Source organism: Diadema antillarum, unplaced genomic scaffold, assembly GCF_040938485.1.
Source record: "Diadema antillarum isolate AM-2024a unplaced genomic scaffold, OU_Dant_1.0 scf00000093, whole genome shotgun sequence".
Classification (NCBI taxonomy): domain Eukaryota; kingdom Metazoa; phylum Echinodermata; class Echinoidea; order Diadematoida; family Diadematidae; genus Diadema; species Diadema antillarum.
The window spans coordinates 1,594,622-1,614,983 of NW_027270982.1; the positions used below are offsets into that span (position 1 = coordinate 1,594,622).

A 20,362-nucleotide genomic window follows, 5' to 3' on the forward strand; every position below is an offset into this window, starting at 1 on the left:
AACAAGACAGTTGTGAATTTATAAACTTCTATATAAAAAACAACAACTTTATACTAACAGGTTGCCTTGGGCAACAATATGTCTATAAAGGTGCCCATGTAAACTGCAATACCTTCCGGTCATCCTGCTTGTCAGGGGAATAACAACACGACGCCATCCTGGGAAAGAGTAGAAGATACTGGGAGGGGTCACCTCCCCATCGCAGCGGGGATCGGAGGGCAGACACTGCCGGGTGACCAGTGTCCAGCCAAGTCCATTGTCAGTGGAGTAGAACAGCTCGACAGGCTGGATGGGGCTGTCCCATGATGCATTGCAGCCCACACTTATCTGTACAGGAAAGTATTTTGAACAGAGAAATGTTGAACAAAGTCATTTATGAATCCCCCTCCTCAAACAAAAAAGACTAGATGGTTACACATGCAATCTTTCAACACTTCTTCTTCTAGTTAGGTACAGTACATTATAAAAGAGTATCTTACAAACCTCCCACACTCCCGTGCTGAGAGACAAGGTAACGTTTTGTGTAGAAACTGTAAATTCTGGGTAAGCATGAAAGCTGAAGGATACTAACAACTTATAATGTGTTAGAACCACAGTGTCATATCATCAACAACATGTGTCCATTAAACAAGGAGTAGGGATCCGATCATTGCACTGTGCACTAAGGCTAAGAGAAAGATCAAGACAAAGAGAAATAGAAAGAGGGAGGGAGGGGGAGGAAGCAAATGACAGAGGCAGAGATGGATCAAGAAACAAAATAAAGATAGATAGACAGACAGATATAGTAGAGAGCTAGGTAGAAAGATACATGTATATACAAGTAAGATAGGTAGATAGATAAATAGATAGATAGGTACATGTAGATAGATAGGTAAACAGATAGGTTGATAGATAGATAGATAGATAGGTGACAGATTGACAGATAGATAAATAGAGAGAGAAATGGGAAGATAGATATATAGAAAGATAGAGAACAGATACTGTAGATAGATACATCGTAGATACTTGTTGTAGATAGATAGAGGATAGATGACAGATAGATAAATAGAGAGAGAGATGGGTAGATAGATATATGGAAAGATAGATAACAGATACTGTAGATACAAATGTAGATACTTGTAGATAGAAAGATAGAGAGAAAGATAGATAGAAGATAGATGACAGATAGATAAATAGAGAGAGAGATGGGTAGATAGATATATGGAAAGATAGATAACAGATACTGTAGATAGATAGATAGATAGATAGATAGATAGATACATGTAGATAGATAGATAGATACAGTTGTACATGTAGATAGATAGATAGAAAGATAGATAGAAGATAGATGACAGATAGATAGATAGACATATGGAAGCATGTACACTAATTGAAGGAATAAAGTGTGAGAGAAGAAACAGTAGTCAATTAACCCATTGAGGACGGAATGATTTTGCTAAAACACACATTTCCCATAGACACCTGCCCAAGTATACTCGGGACTCATCCTCAACAGGTTAAGTAACCTGAAAAGACCAATATACGAATAAAAAAGCCCTGGAAAATGACTCACAAAGACAAGATACTAGAAAAAATCTTGCTATTGCATGGTCAAACAAACCCTAAATTCCAGGACATCTCCTGCTTCCAGCACGAGGTCATGGGTCGTCAGAGAAGAGCTCTCCGAGGGGTCCACCGATCCAGACCAGACGAATCCTCCTCCCAGCATTTCTCCTCCTCCCGTCACCCCCGACGATGCTGTGGACTGGCAGAACCCTCCCACGGCTGCATTATCGGAGAACAGCCAGTGCTCCTGCAGCTGCTCCGTGGCAAATGAGTCCCTCAGAAGGTGTGGTAGCGCGGCGGACCCCCCTATGAAGACATTGTCGATAGCCCAGTCAGCATTGTTTAGTCCCCCATGAGTGGGCTGCCACCATTTCAGACGGGTGCCGTTGTATCTTGCCTCCAATGGAAGTGTCAGCGAGACAAAGCTGTTGATAAAGACAATGATCTTCTGCATGTGAATTCAGCTGATTGTTTGGATCTCTGGCAAGTATTACTGGAGTACTCAGAAATGCTAAACACTTTAAATTGTACTCACTGTACATGGAATATATGGGCATATCAATCAAATGAAAGAAAAATTAATCATTAGAATCAATACAGCATCATTAACCTACCATTTGCATCCCTTCCTGCCTTGGTTGACTATTCACACTAACTAGATTTGCATTTACTCTTTCCTATCTTGGTTGACTAAATATCACTTAACATACAATGACTCTCATTTTGGCTGACACATCACTATCAGGCTCGTTCACAGATGTAATATGCTGGGTACCTGGTCACTCTTATGCATCAGTTTTTTCTTATTTTTTGTATTTTGTTTGACTTGTCAAACATGTACACTGACATTTTTTTGAATGCTAACTCTAATGCAGTGACTTCTTATCATATATTGACTCTTTCTTGCACTTGCTGACTATAAACTCTTAGGCACTGACATTGCATTATGTTGGTTGACTGGTAACTCAAGATCTTATGCATTGACCCTTCCCTACTGCAGGTGATAGTTGACTCTTCAGTCTTATGCATTGACCCTTTTCATATTGATTGACTGCTAACTCTTATGCACTGACTATCTCTTATGTTGGCTGACTGCTGACTCTTATGCATTGAATATTCTCTAATCTAGGTAACTACATGTACCAACTCTTATGTAATAATTCACTCCTTCTTACGTTGCTTGCTGGTACTGGTGGTGATACAACTCTGTGATCAGACGCCAAGAAATTCCTCCGTCCACCGAGTACTCCAGAAGAACGCCCTCATCTCTATCACTTGGCGCCCCAAGGCAGCCAAACCGGAAGTAAAACTGAATGTAGTCAGCACTGGTCAGGTCCAGGTCAGATGTAATGAGCTGCCTAGTGCAAGACTGCATCAAGATAAAAATATAATGACAAAATAATCCTTATTTTCTCAGCCACACTTGCAGTCACTGAATAGACTATCGGAAAATCTATGTACTTCCGCATACTTTATTTATTTCTGAGCATGAAATTATGTGACTGATATACAATGTATATTGAGAAATCTACATTGTAGCAGTTTTGGAAATGGGAGATAAATTTTTGGTATAATCAGAGCATACTAGACTTGGTGTCATTTGTCATTTGGCATGTTTCGCTGTCAACATAAGGTATACGCCTTAAATAGGAGGATGACATACAAGAGTAGAGCAATCTCTACATTCATGCGTTTTTCCGGTATCTTATCTATCAAGGATCACAATTGCCAAACAAATCTTTTTCTCCTTCTTTGTATGGCTCAATGTGCCTGGTTGACACAGTTTGCTGACTATTACTATAGTCACCTATTGCTATGAGGGGTTGTATTATGCCCATATTCTGTGTGGGTATGTGGGTGAGTACACCACTTCACCCAGTTTAGCACCCTGCTCTTTGAGATGAATGAACTAAGTGGGATCTTTTACGGGCATGTGTCATGAATAGCTCGTATACAGGACCTCCATTGAATGCCCTACCTTCCCGGGACAGACTACTGGGCAAATAATAGCAAATGATGATCATGCATGCATGCCATTTTTAGCATTTATGTACTGCTCATGTAATATGAGAACAAGCTTTCATTGTTATATTGTTGATGCACTATGCCTTCACTGTAGTGACTGTAATACTGCTTCTGGCACTACATTCTTTGGGTAAATATTTGTTTTGGATTCTCTTTTTTCTCAATTTGGTGTTAATGTACACATAAGACAGCCAGAAGCCATAAACTTCACATAGCTGTAATGTGACAAATAGATATTACACTTATTGCATAGACACTGCATATCTTGTATTACCTCCCTGAAGTGGAGATAGGTCCCAGAGGCCACCGGTCCACACAAGTCCGAAATGACTGCTCCATTGACCTTTGACCAATGGCTGGCAAGTGAGACAAGATTCGTTGAAAAGGTGTCGCGGAGAGACTGACCGAGGCGAGACAACGGACGGCGGCAGGACGGTCCTCCCCAGCCCCGGTCGCACCTGCATTGCAATGAAAGATTCTTCAGTTTTGGATAGGGCAGAAATCTTCAATGGCACACCAATCATGCACTGCACATCTTTCATACAAATGCATATTAACATATTATTCTTGCTGCATGTGATGCACTGTCACGCTAGTGACTAGAAACTATGCAAATATACATACTGCTCTCTTCTATCTCTGTGCTATTTTAAATCTTACAAAGCAAAACATATACATTGTACTGCATATAGCACATATTTACAGATTTTGGATTAAAGGAAAAAAAATAGGCAATAGCAGCATAAGACATTCAACAATAATAGGATGGGAAGGGCAACAAATGAGAAAAAAAAAACCACACAATCAGAAAAGTTACAAAAGGAGAAAAAACATTGTTTAATTTTCACAGATTACTTATCCAGATAGGGATAAACTTATCCCCTTGTTTTGGAGATTTCTATTCATGAAAAGTATTACATATTCAAGCAAAAATTTGAATGTGATGTGAACACAGTATCTAATTCAGCATTTTTTTCCTTTCACTTTGTAACAAAAGTCATCATCTAAATGATGCTGAAAGTATCCAGAATACACACACAAAAAAAAGAAAGCAGAAATTATCTAGTCTCCTACAAATTCTTTTCTATGAAGCTACAAAGTATATAATAAATTGGATTGAACCTGTCAGCTAACATCATGAATTCCACCAATATACTTACACACAGCTACCAACACTGCATGACCCATGACCCGAACAAAGGTCATTGCACTCCGACCCTATGTAGACGTTACTGAGAGCCCACACATGACCTGGGTCAAAGCGGGGTGGCTGACTCCATCGGAAGCGAGTACTCTTGGACCTTACAGGGCAGAAGGGAGATTAAAAATTATTGTAAGTCTGTGTGAGGAACAGGCAGACATCAAATGCTGCTTTGAAGTGAGACTACACACATGTGTATTTCATGAGCCCCTAAAATCAGCATGAATACACTAGCATTAGATGAACAATTACAGACATTTTGAAGAAGGAAATATAATATTCACAATAATAAGAAGGGAATGATCCACAATAATAAGGGAACTCTAACTGAATAACACTAAGTACAAGTATGTACAGTACTGAATAACACCATTTACATGTACATGTATATACACTCAGCAAAAAAAGTAAGTTCCCCCCTAACATTTTTGGATATATCTCAAAAAGTTTTTTACCGATGTTCATAATTCAAACGGGAATGGATAGGGAATTTCGTTACTCATAACAAGAATGGCATATCATTGCCACCAGATATGATTATTCGTGTAAAAAATCGCATTTTATGTCAAAATGCATGGGAAAAAAGTTGCACTTTAGGCCATAGGAAGCATATTGTATACATGTCCTATGTAAGTTAGCAAATGATCTTTTTAAATTGTGTAATTCTCAGGAATTTCTTCAGGTACAATGTGCTTCCCTATTAAACAGATGTTATGCATACTTTTTAAACAATAGGCCTTCACAATATGAAAATATTGGTAGAAGCCATGTGATTTGTAATTCCAATTCAGGTTGATCACATTAATGTGCCTCTGGGCATTTTGCATCATGCCCTCAAGTTGTAAATCAGTTTGCTGAGGGAAATGGCATCGAACGTATGGAGTGGCCTGCAAGATCCCCTGACTGTAATCCAGTATACATTGTAGAATCTTTGGGATATCATGAAGTGGAAAGCGAGCAAGAAATTGAAAGATGACATTTCACTGCAAGAATTTCAGCGCATCTTGCAGAGAGCATGGGCCAACATTGAGCAGCGCCAAGTACAAACTTTAGTTAACAGTATGAGGAGGAGATGGCGGCTGGTTATTGCGGATGGTGGACATAATTATCAATTATCAAATGCTTCACTGTATGCTCATGAAAAGAAAGAGATAGAGAAATATGCAATAACCCATGCTTAAATGTTCAGAATCATGAGTGATTGTTTGATTATTTGTGTAAAAGTCATTGCAAATCACTAAAGTGCAACTTTTGTTTCCATGCATTTTGACATAAAATGCATTTTTTCACACCAATAATGATATCTGGTAGCAATGGTTTGCCACTCATGTTATGAGTAATAAAATTCTTTATCCATTTCCGTTTGAATTATGAAAATCGGTTGAATACTTTTTGAGATATATCCACAAATGCTAGGGGGGAACTTACTTTTTTTGCTGAGTGTATATCATGATTTGGATTAGCTCCACTCAAAAAACAAACAAACAAACAAACAGTGATTACATCTCATTGCGTATCAACTCTTGATACAGTAATTAAAAAAGTCCAGCATAATGTACACCTCTGTATAAATTCAGAATTGTAATTTTGTGTGAAATTTTAGACTTGGTACTTTTTTGTAGATTTGAGGAAAAGATCAGCAGACCTGCAATATAAACAAACCTTGTGTACTGTGGAAGTGGTATGGTAACCCTGTTCCATCCATAGTGGACGTCTGCAAGAAAGACACTCCTCATGCGATAGGAGGAGCACTCGACTTGAGATGGGAAACACTCGGTGTACAGTGGCTCCCAAGTCTTCCCCATGTCCAGTGAATACTCCAGCAACACACCTGTAACCAATACAAAGCAGACAGGTAACCTCTTCAGCACAAGTTTCCACCAATTGTTCGATGACATTTGCTCCTGCGACAATTTGCTCCCATGAAATATCTGCTCGCTAAGCCAAACATGAATTCTACTCACAAACACAACCCTAACCCTAATCCTAATCCTCACATCAAACTAAAGCTAAAAACCCTATCAAAATCCTAACCCTAACATTAAGTCCTTGGAGGAAATAAGAGCGGAGCAAATGTCAAAGGAGCAAATGTGTCATCTCCACCAATACAACAAATTGATACTGTAAAAATTGACATTTTTGCAGTGTGAAAATTCTCAAGAATTGTGGGTGTCTTGAAGGTAGTCCAAAAATAAAAGCATGTAAATTTTTATTTCCTTATACAATGTATAATAACATAATTTTATATCTTTGATCTTGATGTAGGGATTGTAGGAGGTACAGTTGTTTTTTGTTTTGTATAGTTGTTATGGCATTGCAGTTTTCTTAAAGTTCACTAGTCCTGTTGCATGAGTGCATTTTCTGTCCTTACGAGGACCAGTTACCATCTACCATAGATATGAGTTGTGCTGCCAAAGCTCTTAAATGCCATGATAGCAGTGAGCTGTTTGAAGTGCTCACTCAGTTGCTGTGAGGATTTACCTTACTCGGCCAAGTGTACATGTAAAATATGGCGCGTGCAAAAACTTACAATAAAAATAAAAAATTGCTCTTACAGTACTACACAAGTGGAGAAAATAGTCCAAAGTTGCTCAACGTAGTCCACTTTGTTTCTCACTCTTGTCATTCCCACCTTGTGGCTACAAAGTTGGATTCAATGAATGTCATTTAACATATTTGAAATATAATGTTGTACACTAACTTTGGTCAAATGGACAGATAAATACTCAAAGAAATGTTATTAAAGGTTAACTTGCGTACCACTCAGGAACACAAAAAAAACATGTATTCTTGAACATTCTTGTTATGCTTTGTGAATCGCTGTTTAATACTGGTACTGGAATTCAGCAGATGTAGATTCTCCTTTTTTTTTTTTTGCAGAAACTATATCTTAAATGGCAGTTGTACTTCGCAAGCAAAACCCACCATAACAAGCTCGTGGTTGAGAGCACCCCAAGGCTATTTCAAACTGGAGGAAAGTGTGCTCCGTTACCATGACGTCGGATGTAACAGTGTATCGCATCAGCTCATTGCTTGAGAAGTACAGGGCATTGTGGGAGACTCCACAAACCTGCAGAAAAAACAAAAGAAGCCACACAACAAACGATCACTCAATCCAGGGGTTTCTAGAAGATTGAACATAATATCGGGGCAAGCAAGCAGTGAAATATCAATTTAATTATCTTTAATTGATATTCATTAATTTTCCTATAGCAACATTTGCATCACTCTTAGATATTCAGCGGAAACAAAGCTGAAATCTACCTCCTTGTTTCCAGTTCTGTGTTATAGAGAAGAAAGTATAGTGTACTGACACGTTACTGCTGTGTATTTTCATTTCAATCCAATCATCTAAAAATGTGTGGGCAATGGAACTCATGATCTCATCTCTATAAACCAAATCTGGAGCTTCATATTCAAGCATTGGAAGCAGTCATTCATCTTAACAGTTCATACAGTGTAGTGTAGATACTACAAAAATGAGGTTTTTGAGTAACCAACAGCTTTTAATATACCTTGGCCGATTCATGTATTTTACATCCCCTCACGAGATGTAGTTTATAGACACACACACATGAAAGCAGCCGACGCTGACAATGCAAGCACTCTTATGCAGGCTACGGCAATGTTATCTACTACTGCACTGGATAGAGGCTACTTCAACACTCTCACTGAAGAAAGTTTGGGTTTCATATCTACCTGCCCCAGTGTACTCCCGGGCGAGATGAGCCAGTTCTGGTCGTGGTATGTGAAGTACTGGTCTCCATCGTTCTGGAAGGACGTGGTGAAGTCGTCCTCAAGCACACGCTGGCCATGGATGAAACCTCCAACAAAGATCTGGAGAAAGCAGGAGAAAAGAATACATGAAATCACAGAACATGTGACAATAATTTGGACACACTTGGGGAAAAAAAAAAACATGATCAAGGATGGGGTGATGTTGAAAGACTGAAATAACTATCATGATAACTACTGTATAACGTTTATAACAACTATCATGATAACTACATGTATAACTTTAAACAAATATTAAAACAAGGATAATTATGATAATTTTAATAACTGTAAGGATGTTGGTTAGAATCAGTGCAGGAAATTCTACATAACCAGTTGGATGCCTACCTGATCAATGGCCCACTCATCGATGTAAGCCCCGCCCCGGGATGGCTGCCACCATCGGAGCCTGGTGGCATTGGAGTGGGCACCGCTGGGCAGCAGGAAGGCCATGTAGGTTGGGGCGTGGTTGGAGGTGTCAAAGGTCATCTCCTCGACGACGTCCCAGGTAATGCCACCATCAACGGAGAACTGGAGGATGACTGGAAGGTTCTTGTGGGACGTGGGCCGCTGGGAGCAGCCAAGACGGATGTAGAAGCTGATGGTGCTACAAACAGAGAGGATGCAGAAACAATATGTAAACGGGGTTGCATATCCAAAAGTTGAGACACTAAGATCACACTTTGGAGAGCCACTATGGAAACAAACTCATCAAGATTTCCTTTAGGTCCCATCATTCCCATTGGATGATATGTTTCTCATAAAATTGCTCACTCATTACCACTGCATACGACTGATAACACCAAATCATTATGACAACACTAAGTGCATGCTCAGTTGTTTTGTACACAAATTGTACATTGTACCCTTACTTTACAGTTTCATTACCATAACATTTGTCGATGAAATGCAGTCCTTTGGTAAGAAAATACACAGCAGCTCTTCTCAGATGAGATTGAAACTATGGACAAAGTTCCTTGCCATTGTATTGCTGAAGGGCTCAAGAAAATCAATTTTCACTCAGTCCATACCAACTGCTTGATTTTTTATTTCCACTTCGTAGTTTTTATCACACTTGAACGAGATGATTCTGAAATAGTTTGATACCATAAGTGTAATTTTTATGGCATTTGAATGATAATTTGTAAAAGAAAGAATTATTTTTCTTTTTCTCTCCATCTCTATCTATCTATCTATCTATCTATCTATCTTAGTATCTATCTATACCTGTCTATCTATCTACCTATCTATCTATCTTAGTATCTATCTATACCTATCTATCTACAATATCTATCTATCTATCTTTAGTATCAATCTATACCTATTTATCTATCTATCTATCTATCTATCTATCTATCTATCTATCTTAGTATCTATCTATACATATCTATCTATCTATCTATCTTAGTCTCTATCTACAGCTATCTATCTATTTATCTTTCTATCTATCTATCTATCTATCTATCTATCTATCTACCTACCTACCAACCTACCTACTTAAATGTAGCTACCTAGAGTGTACTTACTTCTCGTACTTACAAAATTTACCTACCCATCTGTCTATCTATCTACTACATGTATCTTTTTATGAATCTATCTATCTATCTATCTATCTATCTATCTATCTATCTATCTATCTATCTATCTTCCTACCTACCTACCAACCTACCTACCTAAATGTAGTTACCTACTTACTTCTCGTACTTACAAAATTTACCTACCCATCTGTCTATCTATCTACCTACATGTATCTTTCTATGAATCTATTTATCTATCTATTTATCTATCTATCTATCTATCTATCTATCTATCTATCTATCTATCTATCTATCTTACTACATTGTATTTACTAACAAACATACAATCTAATCGAAGATTCAAGGTGGCTATTCCTCACCTGGCCATGGTGAGGTCCATGTCAACTGTGGTGAGCATTCTCCTACCAGGCCCAGTGAAGTGGAGGCTCTTCCCCGTGATCAGGGTGCCACACTTCTGGGTGATCTCAGCACCACTCCACTGGGAGAATTTCCTGGGGTCCAAGACACCTGTGAGGGGTAGGAGGTAGTCAACAATGCCACAGGTCACTGGAAGTCACTGCATTACCAAAGGGTCAAACTTTCTATAGCAGATGTTGAGAAATCTGTCACAAGATGTTTCATAAGGACTATCAATCTAGTCATTAGAGAGTATCAATATGTACAATGTAATTTCAACTCAATTCAAACTTTCAATTTTCATTTTATTCAACAAAACACACAGAGTATGATTAAAATTGGACATGCATTTGAATGATACACAGGAAAGCAAAAAATAACAGTACGTTCATGTCAAAGATATACAATGTACATTGTGCATACAAATATGCATACGGGAAGATCAAATACATAACATACTGATTCATGATTCTCGAGTGGGGTACTATAAGCAACTGTGCAGTGCATGGTGTAAAGTATAAATACACATTGCAGGAGACACGTTGTCATGAAAACAGGATACCACTCTTTGCACACTCTTATTCATACACAGTGATCTTCAAAATGTCTTGAAAAGAAAGCACACAATGCAGCAACAACAGCAATTATTTAATCATTCACAGGTCATGTCATAAGTTCCTGCTTTTATGCTTCAGGGAGAAATAAAAATACTTTTACGCAAAAAAAAAAAAAAAAAATATGCATCCGATCAGCATTATCATAAATTCCTGTGGGGAACATGCATTGGAGTATTAAAAACAGAGCCTCCTGACACACACCTGCTCATCATTTTGTTTATAAGTCAGTCATAATTCATGGTAAACCTGAACAAACCCTCACCCATTCAACTGGATCCAAATTCGACAGCCCTAAAAGTAAGAGCAACAAGACTGAGAATATGTTACCTTCGAAAGCTTCCTTCAGAAAGAAAGGGTTGGCAGCAGTGGCATAGCAAGATGGTCCCCCATAGCCGGGGTCACAGCGGCAGCTGACTCCATCCACACACGTTCCATGGCCGTTGCAGTTGAGGGGGCACCTGGGACCGATGTAGACCCCGTCAAGGCCCCACTGTTTGGGAGCATCAGCTGCTCCATACAAGCCCTGGTACCAGCGGAAGCGGACAGTGCTGGTCATCAATAGAAACAAAGCAATAAAGCATGACATTATTGCTTGGAATTTATTGTGATATTGCATGTACATTGTACTTGTGACCTGACTTCATAAAACCTGAAACATTGCACGATGGGCTATTTCAAGTTATATGTCAGATTTTGATAGGAGAGATTCCAAGCTTTAAAATTCCCTATACCTCATGAAAATGCTTCTGACCACCTCACATGATTATGATTGTCATAGAAAATCCAGCTTCTGGGAAGGTTACTTCAAATTCAAGTTCATTTCCATCAAAGAAGAAAAAGAAAATATGATTCAAAGCCGTACAAGTTTTCAATTTGACTTTCATTTATCTGGTAAGGACAGTTTGTCGAATACTTAAACAAGGAAAAGTAGAAATTACGCGGTGCGTAATATATGTCCCCGCCGGAAGTAGCATTTAGTAGCAAAATGTACGATATAGGTAAAAAGATCAAGGTCAACGGTCAAAGAAGTCAAAGGTCAAAATGCTATGTAGAAGTTTTGAAGCCCTCACCTAGTGTCATCACATAAAGCAAACGGAATCGAAATCGGGTTAGAAATGGCGAAGGAGTAGCATTTCGTAGCCAATGTACAATATAGGTAAAAAATCAAGGTCAGAGGTCAAAGAAGTCAAAGGTCAAAATTCTGTGTAGAAGTTTTGAAGCCCTCACCTAGTGCCATCACTTAAAGCAAACGGACTTGAAATCGGGTTACAACTGGCGAAGGAGTAGCATTTTGTAGCCAATGTACAATATAGGTCAAAAATCAAGGTCAAAGGTCAAAGAAGTCAAAGGTCAAAATTCTGTGTAAAAGATTTGAAGCCCTCACCTAGTGCCATCACATAAAGCAAACGGAATCGAATCGGGTTAGAAATGGCGAAGGAGTAGCATTTTGTAGGCAATGTACAATATAGGTAAAAAATCAAGGTCTAAGGTCAAAGAAGTCAAAGGTCAAAATTCTGTGTAGAAGTTTTGAAGCCCTCACCTAGTGCAATCATATAAAGCAAACGGAATCAAAATCGGGTTAGAAATGGCAAAGGAGTAGCATTTTGAAGCAAAATGTACAATATAGGTCAAAGGTCAAGTTCAAAGGTCACAACTGAAATTCTGTATAGAAGTTTCAAAGCTCCCATCTAGTGCTATCATATAAAGCAAACAGAATCAAAATCGGGTTAGAAATGGCGAAGGAGTAGCATTTTGAACATTTTAACACGGACGCACGGATGCACGGACGCACAGACGGACACACGGACACACGGACACACACACGTACGGAGCCCGTTTCATAGTCCCCTGCTCGAACTCGTTCGGCGGGGACAAAAAACAAGGCCTTTGAAATAAGAGGGTTATCGAAATGCACTAAATTACACCCACTGTTCTCGGTGGTTGGATTAGTTTAAAATTTGTTATTAGTGTGTGCACTTCAAACTCTATTGAAACTCCTGTGAAGGGATTATCAGATAATCCCCAAATGTTTCACACACATTAAGCGTACATTACATTCAGGATTATTTCAAAGTATTAATGCTACTTCAGAATCTGCATACGCCACATATTTCACAAGGTTTTTATTTTTTTGACTTTCATGAGTAGGCCCTATTCGTGAATTTTACAATGTGTGAATGTACTACCTTTAATCCCGACATGAATGCAACATGCATGCTTATTTTTCTTCATCCATTACCGTAGTCAACGATCTCGCATTCATCCACATAGGAAGTTCCAATAAAAAAAAAAAGAAGATATTCACTGGCTGCATTGTAAATGGTGTATACAGTCTTATGAACTTGGTGGCTCACCCACAGATGTGGAGTCTGGAGAGTGGTATGGTGTGGCGAACCCATCTCTCGCTCTCCCCGCTGTAGTAGACAGTGGGCGTGTCCAGGTGCTCCGAGCACGAGAGACTGGCGGACTGGTTGGCGAAGCAGTCCGGTGAGAGGAGCTTCCAGGTGGAGCCAAAGTCTCGAGACACCTCCAGCCTGACTGGGTGGAGGGCGCTAGACTGGTTGGTGCAACCAACATTGAGCTGGGGGAGGGGAGAGGGGGATTGAGATGATAGAGTTTCTATTCATATATCACACTCTAGATAAACAACAACAACAAACAAAATATAAATTATCTTGGTGGCTATATACACGTCCATGTTTACCAGTACCAGCAACCACAAAGAAAAAAAAAAATGACAAAATGCAAAATTATGTTGATGAGGGCTTTATACATATTTACATGGTGGGTAGGTGACCATCGATTTTCTTGTTGTTTTTCTACATGACTGATTTTGCTATGAGACACATTTACGATCACTCACCTTGAAGTGCTTCTTTTCCCTTTTCTACCTTCTTCAGAGGTCATAGATTGAAAAAGTGTTGTGCAACTAGATAAAAATCACTGATTATCAGTCCTACAAAAATTTGTATGTGCTACCATCACCATCTCTCATTTTGCCATTTTTGAACCCAAAGATGATGCATACCTTTTCCTCTTTTTTTCCTGATATATCACAATGATATTGGTCTAGCACCAGGAGGGTGTTCACACTCAACCTATATCAAACTTATACATGATGACAACATGAAGTTACTTCAGTGATATACAACAACTTCCCATGGATATCTATAGCTTTTGACAATAATCATAGTCAAAGCAAAAAATACTTGAGATGTTCATGTATTTACTAATAGTATGAGAAACAAGACAAGATGGTCAGCTCACCTCAAATTGTATGATGGTGTTTTCATTGACGTCAATGTCCCTGGTTGTGACCGAGTGCTCCCCGATGCTGCGGGGGAAGACCAGTGAAGGGGATTGGCCAATCTGGTACCTAAAAGAAAAGTCAACAGACAGAAGAAAAAAGAAGGACTGTTTAATACACTGGGAGCTGGAAGTTACATGTAGGTGTTGTTTGCACTACACTCTGCTAAGGTATGTACATTTCAGCCGAGAAGGGACACTGCTCTTTTCTTCAGTAACTCCATTATTTTCAGTATAATTTGATCCAGACACTGGCTGACAAATATTTTGTACATCAAAAGTTTCCTAGAAATCAAGTTTTCCGTAATTGAGAGACCAAAAAGACATAGATTGGTCTATACACTCACCTGCATAAATAAATAGGTGTACCAAATTATACACAACAAATAAGAACTGCATGAACATGATAGTGTGGTATGCTAATGAGATGTAGACATGAGGTGTCCAATGAAGGCACATTTTTGTGCTGTCATTAGAATGAACATATGACCAACCAGATATGGAATGCTACGTGTTATAATAAGTGTAGAAAGGGCAAAATAATGTGAAGTACAATGTGAGTGGAAGAAAAAAAAAGTTCCACTTTCAAAGGAAAATGCATTCCATTCATTAATCTGTTCGTAAAATTCACCTGTTTGTGCCGGCTACCATGTGCCTGGCTGTCAACACTGTTTATACCCAAGCTTGCAGTTTTCTACTCTGGTAATCATTTTTACTACAAAGGAATGACAAAATTTCTCTTTGAACCCCAATCTCGCATCAACCCATTTTTCATGACATCCCATCACACTTTCCCATCACACTTTGCAAGAAAGCTCAAAGATTCCCAAGTTAAAAGTACCAAATACACATCTGATATGTATGAGATGAACCAACAAAGTGCAGCCTTGTGAAATAGACAACCTGTTATTCATATAGCAAAAGGAATCTTCTATATATACACAGTACAATGTAAAGAAAAGGCATTAAACAGAAAATACGCATGCCATACGGAGCACTGGTCTGTGAGTGTCATGAATGATACTCAATGAAATGTACGTGTCTTTACTGCTGAATTCTATATCATGTTGATGCAATTTCTCCTCCTGTTCAAATGGACTCTGTTCATTCTAGTCAAAAGTTCTATTTCAGACTCATCATTTGTACTTATTTTTCTCAGTTTAAAATATCGTAAGAAAGTGGGACATAAAGATACTTTTGTGGCTATACCACCAAAGAACTGGTATTAAAGTATCTCAACACACATTGCAAGATGTTAATCAGAAATGTGGCAGTCTGAAGTGTTAGAAAATTATGAAATTTGCCTTTCAAGTGTCAATGTTGAATGTTATTTATGGGAGTTTAACCGATTGAAATATTAGGAATTATGAAAATAATGCTTCGTCATTTTGAGACTTAAAGATACCTCTCCACCCTTCTCCTTGCTACCTCATAGGGGCCAGAGGGTACATACGTGGCGGCCTGTGCCCCTCGATGGGGGCAGTACTGGTTGAACCACGCCCCCGGGTAAAAGAGCCAGTCGTCTCGGTTGAAGCTGTAGGGCTCAAAGCTCTCCCGTATGGGACCCCGCTTCATGAAGTTCCCGCCGATGATGAGGTTGTCCAGCGCCCACGTGTCTCCCTGGAGGGAGTGGCGGGGCTGCCAGAACCGGAAGCGGGTGGAGTTCGTCTTTGCCACCATCGGCAACTGATGATAGACAGAAAAGCATTGCAAAGATATGCTATCATATCTCTCCAATATGAGACCACTTTCATACATAGTGTACAACTTGTACTTGTACAAGTCAGGCAAATCATCAGCTACACTGTACCTCAGAGAAATTGTAACCAAACTAATATGTTTCTGTTTTGTTTTTGTTTTTCAAAAGCAAATCTAGCCCTTATATCACAATTGACCATTGATTGCCAAAGGTAAAAAATAAAAAGAAGAGGGAATAAAAGAGCAAAGACATGTCCTGTCTTTCAAATTTCAATATTTGGAATGACACTGTTCAAACTGGACTCAAGATACCTTACCTTGATATTGAAGAACTTTGCGGGCGTGGTCGTGTACGGCAGCTCCTGTAGGAGCTCCCAGGTGATGCCACCGTTGATAGAGTACTGCAGGAGGACAGCAGAGGACCGACCACTCTCAGCATCGTCATAGCAACCATACTTGAATGTGAACTGGATGTACTCCATCATGGAGGCGTCAACATCCACTGAGATAATCATTCTAACACCGGGCTGAAAGAGACAGAAAGCATTGCAACCATTATTTGGCAGATCTTGTCTGCAAAACTATATGTCTTAAGAAAGTTCCTGATATTTTGAAAAAAACAAAAACAAAATGTTTCCACAATATTTTTTTTTTCAAAAAACAGACCTATATTACTCACATGCAGTTAGCATATCATGTCTAAAGGAATTTTAAAAAATCAAATGGTAAGATACAGGAATGATTTTAATGTTGCAAAAGTTGGAAAATATATTTCCTTGAATTTCTAAAAAGTGCAGACACAGAGATTTGTGGTTTTGCCAATACAAGGCCATTCAGTACCTCATTTTCATTTTGAATGATTAACAATGCTAAAAACAGCAAAAACAAACAAACAAACAAACAGAATAAAGTTCAAACATACAAATTGTACAGCCACTGATATACCACCAATTTATGTCAAGTATCACAGAAGACAAATCATGTAGATGTTATGCTGCATTATATTCTTCATTCAGCACTGTATATGGCATATACAATGTATTCTTCAACACTGCTCAATATATATCCCCAAAATTTTGTTCAAATACATCATCTGTCACAGTTGGACACAATAAAATTCTTGGACAATAATAAAAGTTAATGTTTGGATTTTTCTGTTCATGCATCTGAGGAACATAATACATGTAGTGTACTCGACATACATGTACAAATGTTCATATTGCCTACTTTATATCATTTCTTCCTCTTGTTCAGATCTACAAATTTTTTGCTTTCATATCAGAGTTTTTTGGGGGGGTTTTTTCAAACCGCCTTATGTTTACTGGTAGCAGATCCTTTGCCAACTGTTTTGCTACAATAGCACATGCCATTGATATTATCATGCTACAATAATGTCATGTTATAAAGAGATAATAAAACATAATGTATAAAACTTAACAAATATTCGTGAAGAAGCTGCTTGCTTTCACATTCTTATCAGAGGATAGCATCACAAAGTGTCTGACCATTACAATAAAAAAAGAGAGGAATTCTGTAGGTTAAAGAATGATGAAAAAGAATGTTGTCCTGTATACCATTACTATCTTACAAAAATGTATACATACAGGTACACGACAACCATAAAATATGATAGTGAAGTCCCCTGAATTTGACAGATGATAAATAGCTTAGTGAAGTCCACTACATGTAGAGACTGCAGTGTTTGGCAATGCTGTAAAACATGATATATTCGCGGCATGAAATTTTGGCGAATTGGAGCTGACAGCCTTTTTCGTGGCATGAAATTTTCGCGAAGTGCCACTGGCGTTCAATGCATATACACGTGTAGTGTAAACAAGAACTTTCGCGTGCATTTTAATTTCGCGAATCTTGGCGCTCGCGAAATTCGCGAAATTAAAGTGCACACGAAAATTCCTCGTTTTACAGTAACACTTTCAATCATGACAAAATGAATGCAAGTTACACGCAGGGTTCACAGAAAACACTGTACCTGGTTGAAGACGGCAGAGTTTCCCGACACCAGTACACCGTTGCACTGCGTGTCACTTCGTGACATACCGTACACGTGAAGCCAGCGCGTCGCATCCGTGGACGCTGCACTGTCGAAGGTGTCCTTCAGCTGTTTCGGTAAGGGCACATTGGGCACGCAGAAGCTACCGTCATAGCCATTGTCACACCTAATATGGTACATTTATAGCAAAGGTGGAGACACCATCAAGATAGCAACCTTAATCACATCAACTGCTTAAGTCTAGTTTTAACACAGTAACACAAATTCTCCACTAAAGCACAGACAACATAATTAATGATTATGATGTTTCAACACAAATATATAGATTTTTCTAGACTGACATTTCATCTTCTGTCCATACTAACCCCAAAACTTCCATCACACTTTGATGGTTCAATCAAGCAAATCATTTTGGTTCCTTGATATCGACAATTATGACTGACGTGTAAGATAGATAATGGTTGTGTCCAATACGATCAATCCATGTTCATGGGTGTTGAATTCAAGTATAGACAGATGAATTTCTTTAGGCTACTGAATATGAATTCTGGTGTGTGGTATGCAGTCATACAGCTGTGTGTTCATCAAGATTCAGCCATGTTTAGACTCTCCTAGTCTTGCTCCAAGGCTCTCTCACATTAACCATCAACACATGCACAGACATCATCCATCCAGCAGAGCTATAATTTACAGAACAAACCAATACTCTTCAAAATGACTTTAAAGCATCACTGTTAGTCACTGTTTGACATACATGCAAAAGCCTCTGTTACACCAGCCATGGCCCGAACACATCCAAGGGCAGCCGTTGCCGAGGTACACGTTATCGATGGCCCATGTATCACGCCCAGCCCGGAAATCTGGTTGCTGCCATCGGAAGCGTGTCGAGGTTGATCTGGAAGAAAGTCCACACAGAGAAACAGATGTCATAGATTTCCCAAACATCATACGAGTGATGGTGTTAAGGATTCCAAATATATGTCCACACATGAAGATACAAATTTATAAAAAAATGCTAAAATTGCAGATTTTACAGCATACTAGTACCTCTGATTCTTGCTGCAGTTGTAACAGGGCAAATATCCTACAACAAAGCTACTTAGAAGAGCTATAAAGAAACATAAGCTCCTTACAGCAGAAACTTTGCTTAACCTTGCTCATTCCTGTAAACAATACTTGCAAGCTAAAATTTTGTCTCACTGTCTTTGTGAAAGAGTTCTTCAGTCGTTTTTGCAATATAAGATATGAAACTACTGTGTATTATACATGGTAGTATACTTTGTGTTGAAATGACATTGAATGACATGAACTACAATGTATGCATAACTTTCTACTAGGCGCAAATAAAAAACAGGGGGTTCCCCACTCACATGGCTGCTTCTGGAAGGTAGATGGTCACCCTGGTCCAATCCATGTGCATCTGGGAGACATAGCGACTGCCCATTCCGTAGCGGCCACACCCTACGTTGGGCGGGGCGCACTCCTCCTCCACTGGGTGCCAAGTTTGGCCCATGTCCAGTGAGTAGTGGAGCTGGACGGCGTAGGCTGGCAGGGAGGGGTTGCCCCCGCACCCCATTGAGAGGTCAAACTGGAGAAAGGAGGTCATGGTGATGTGGAAGTCCCACGTCTCGGCGTAGCGAGGCATATCTGTGAGAGGGCCAAGCCAGTGTCATCATGATACTTTGTGCTCAAGTAAAGCTCAAAGAGTTGAAAGGTCACTTCAACACAAAGGTATTCTGCAAGAACTTGTTGCTCTGGATCAAATAATCATGACTGATCTCAAGTCATACAATTGTACACCTGTAGGTCATCTTAACAAAATGATAATTTCGACCAAGAAGTTTAAAATCTGAGACTGGTTGTCTTTCTGGCCTAACAAAAAATCTGGCCCTATGGGTCCATGTGCATCTACAAAAATAATGTGGACCAAATTAATCAATATGTATACATGAATTGTGATTTGTTTTCTTCGGTGCATTCAAAGATGTCAGCATCATAGAACAAGGAACTAACAATTGAGTGCCTTAATAACGTAACAAAATTGTCAACCATATTTTGGACACACCATATCACTCTCATTACTGTCAACTAGGTTTTTGTAATGGTTTCAGTGTAGCCATACAGTTTGTAGCTGTTAACCCGCCAAAGACTAGTCCCGAGTATTCTCTGGCTCGGGTGACTGGGAAATATGTGTTATGGGAAAATTAGTCTGTCTTCAACGGGTTAAGTAAAGTTACTTAAAAATGAGTCA

At 39.1% G+C, this 20,362-nt stretch overlaps 1 protein-coding gene across 1 annotated transcript in view; it reads right to left on the reverse strand.

Moving 5' to 3' along the window:
- LOC139718361 (reelin-like) overlaps nt 1-20,362 on the reverse strand; it is an 81,921-nt gene that overhangs the window by 13,646 nt on the left and 47,913 nt on the right. Inside the window, exons 30-47 of the mRNA XM_071629834.1 lie at nt 19,482-19,758; nt 18,866-19,006; nt 18,091-18,277; nt 16,418-16,627; nt 15,808-16,088; nt 14,364-14,472; nt 13,451-13,677; nt 11,424-11,644; nt 10,443-10,590; nt 8,894-9,152; nt 8,471-8,608; nt 7,697-7,841; nt 6,434-6,602; nt 4,731-4,871; nt 3,845-4,028; nt 2,721-2,914; nt 1,601-1,970; nt 113-327 (exon numbers count right to left, since the gene is read on the reverse strand). Coding sequence (XP_071485935.1) covers nt 113-327; nt 1,601-1,970; nt 2,721-2,914; nt 3,845-4,028; nt 4,731-4,871; nt 6,434-6,602; nt 7,697-7,841; nt 8,471-8,608; nt 8,894-9,152; nt 10,443-10,590; nt 11,424-11,644; nt 13,451-13,677; nt 14,364-14,472; nt 15,808-16,088; nt 16,418-16,627; nt 18,091-18,277; nt 18,866-19,006; nt 19,482-19,758 — 3,616 coding nt within the window. The remainder of the gene's footprint in view (nt 1-112; nt 328-1,600; nt 1,971-2,720; nt 2,915-3,844; nt 4,029-4,730; nt 4,872-6,433; nt 6,603-7,696; nt 7,842-8,470; nt 8,609-8,893; nt 9,153-10,442; nt 10,591-11,423; nt 11,645-13,450; nt 13,678-14,363; nt 14,473-15,807; nt 16,089-16,417; nt 16,628-18,090; nt 18,278-18,865; nt 19,007-19,481; nt 19,759-20,362) is intronic.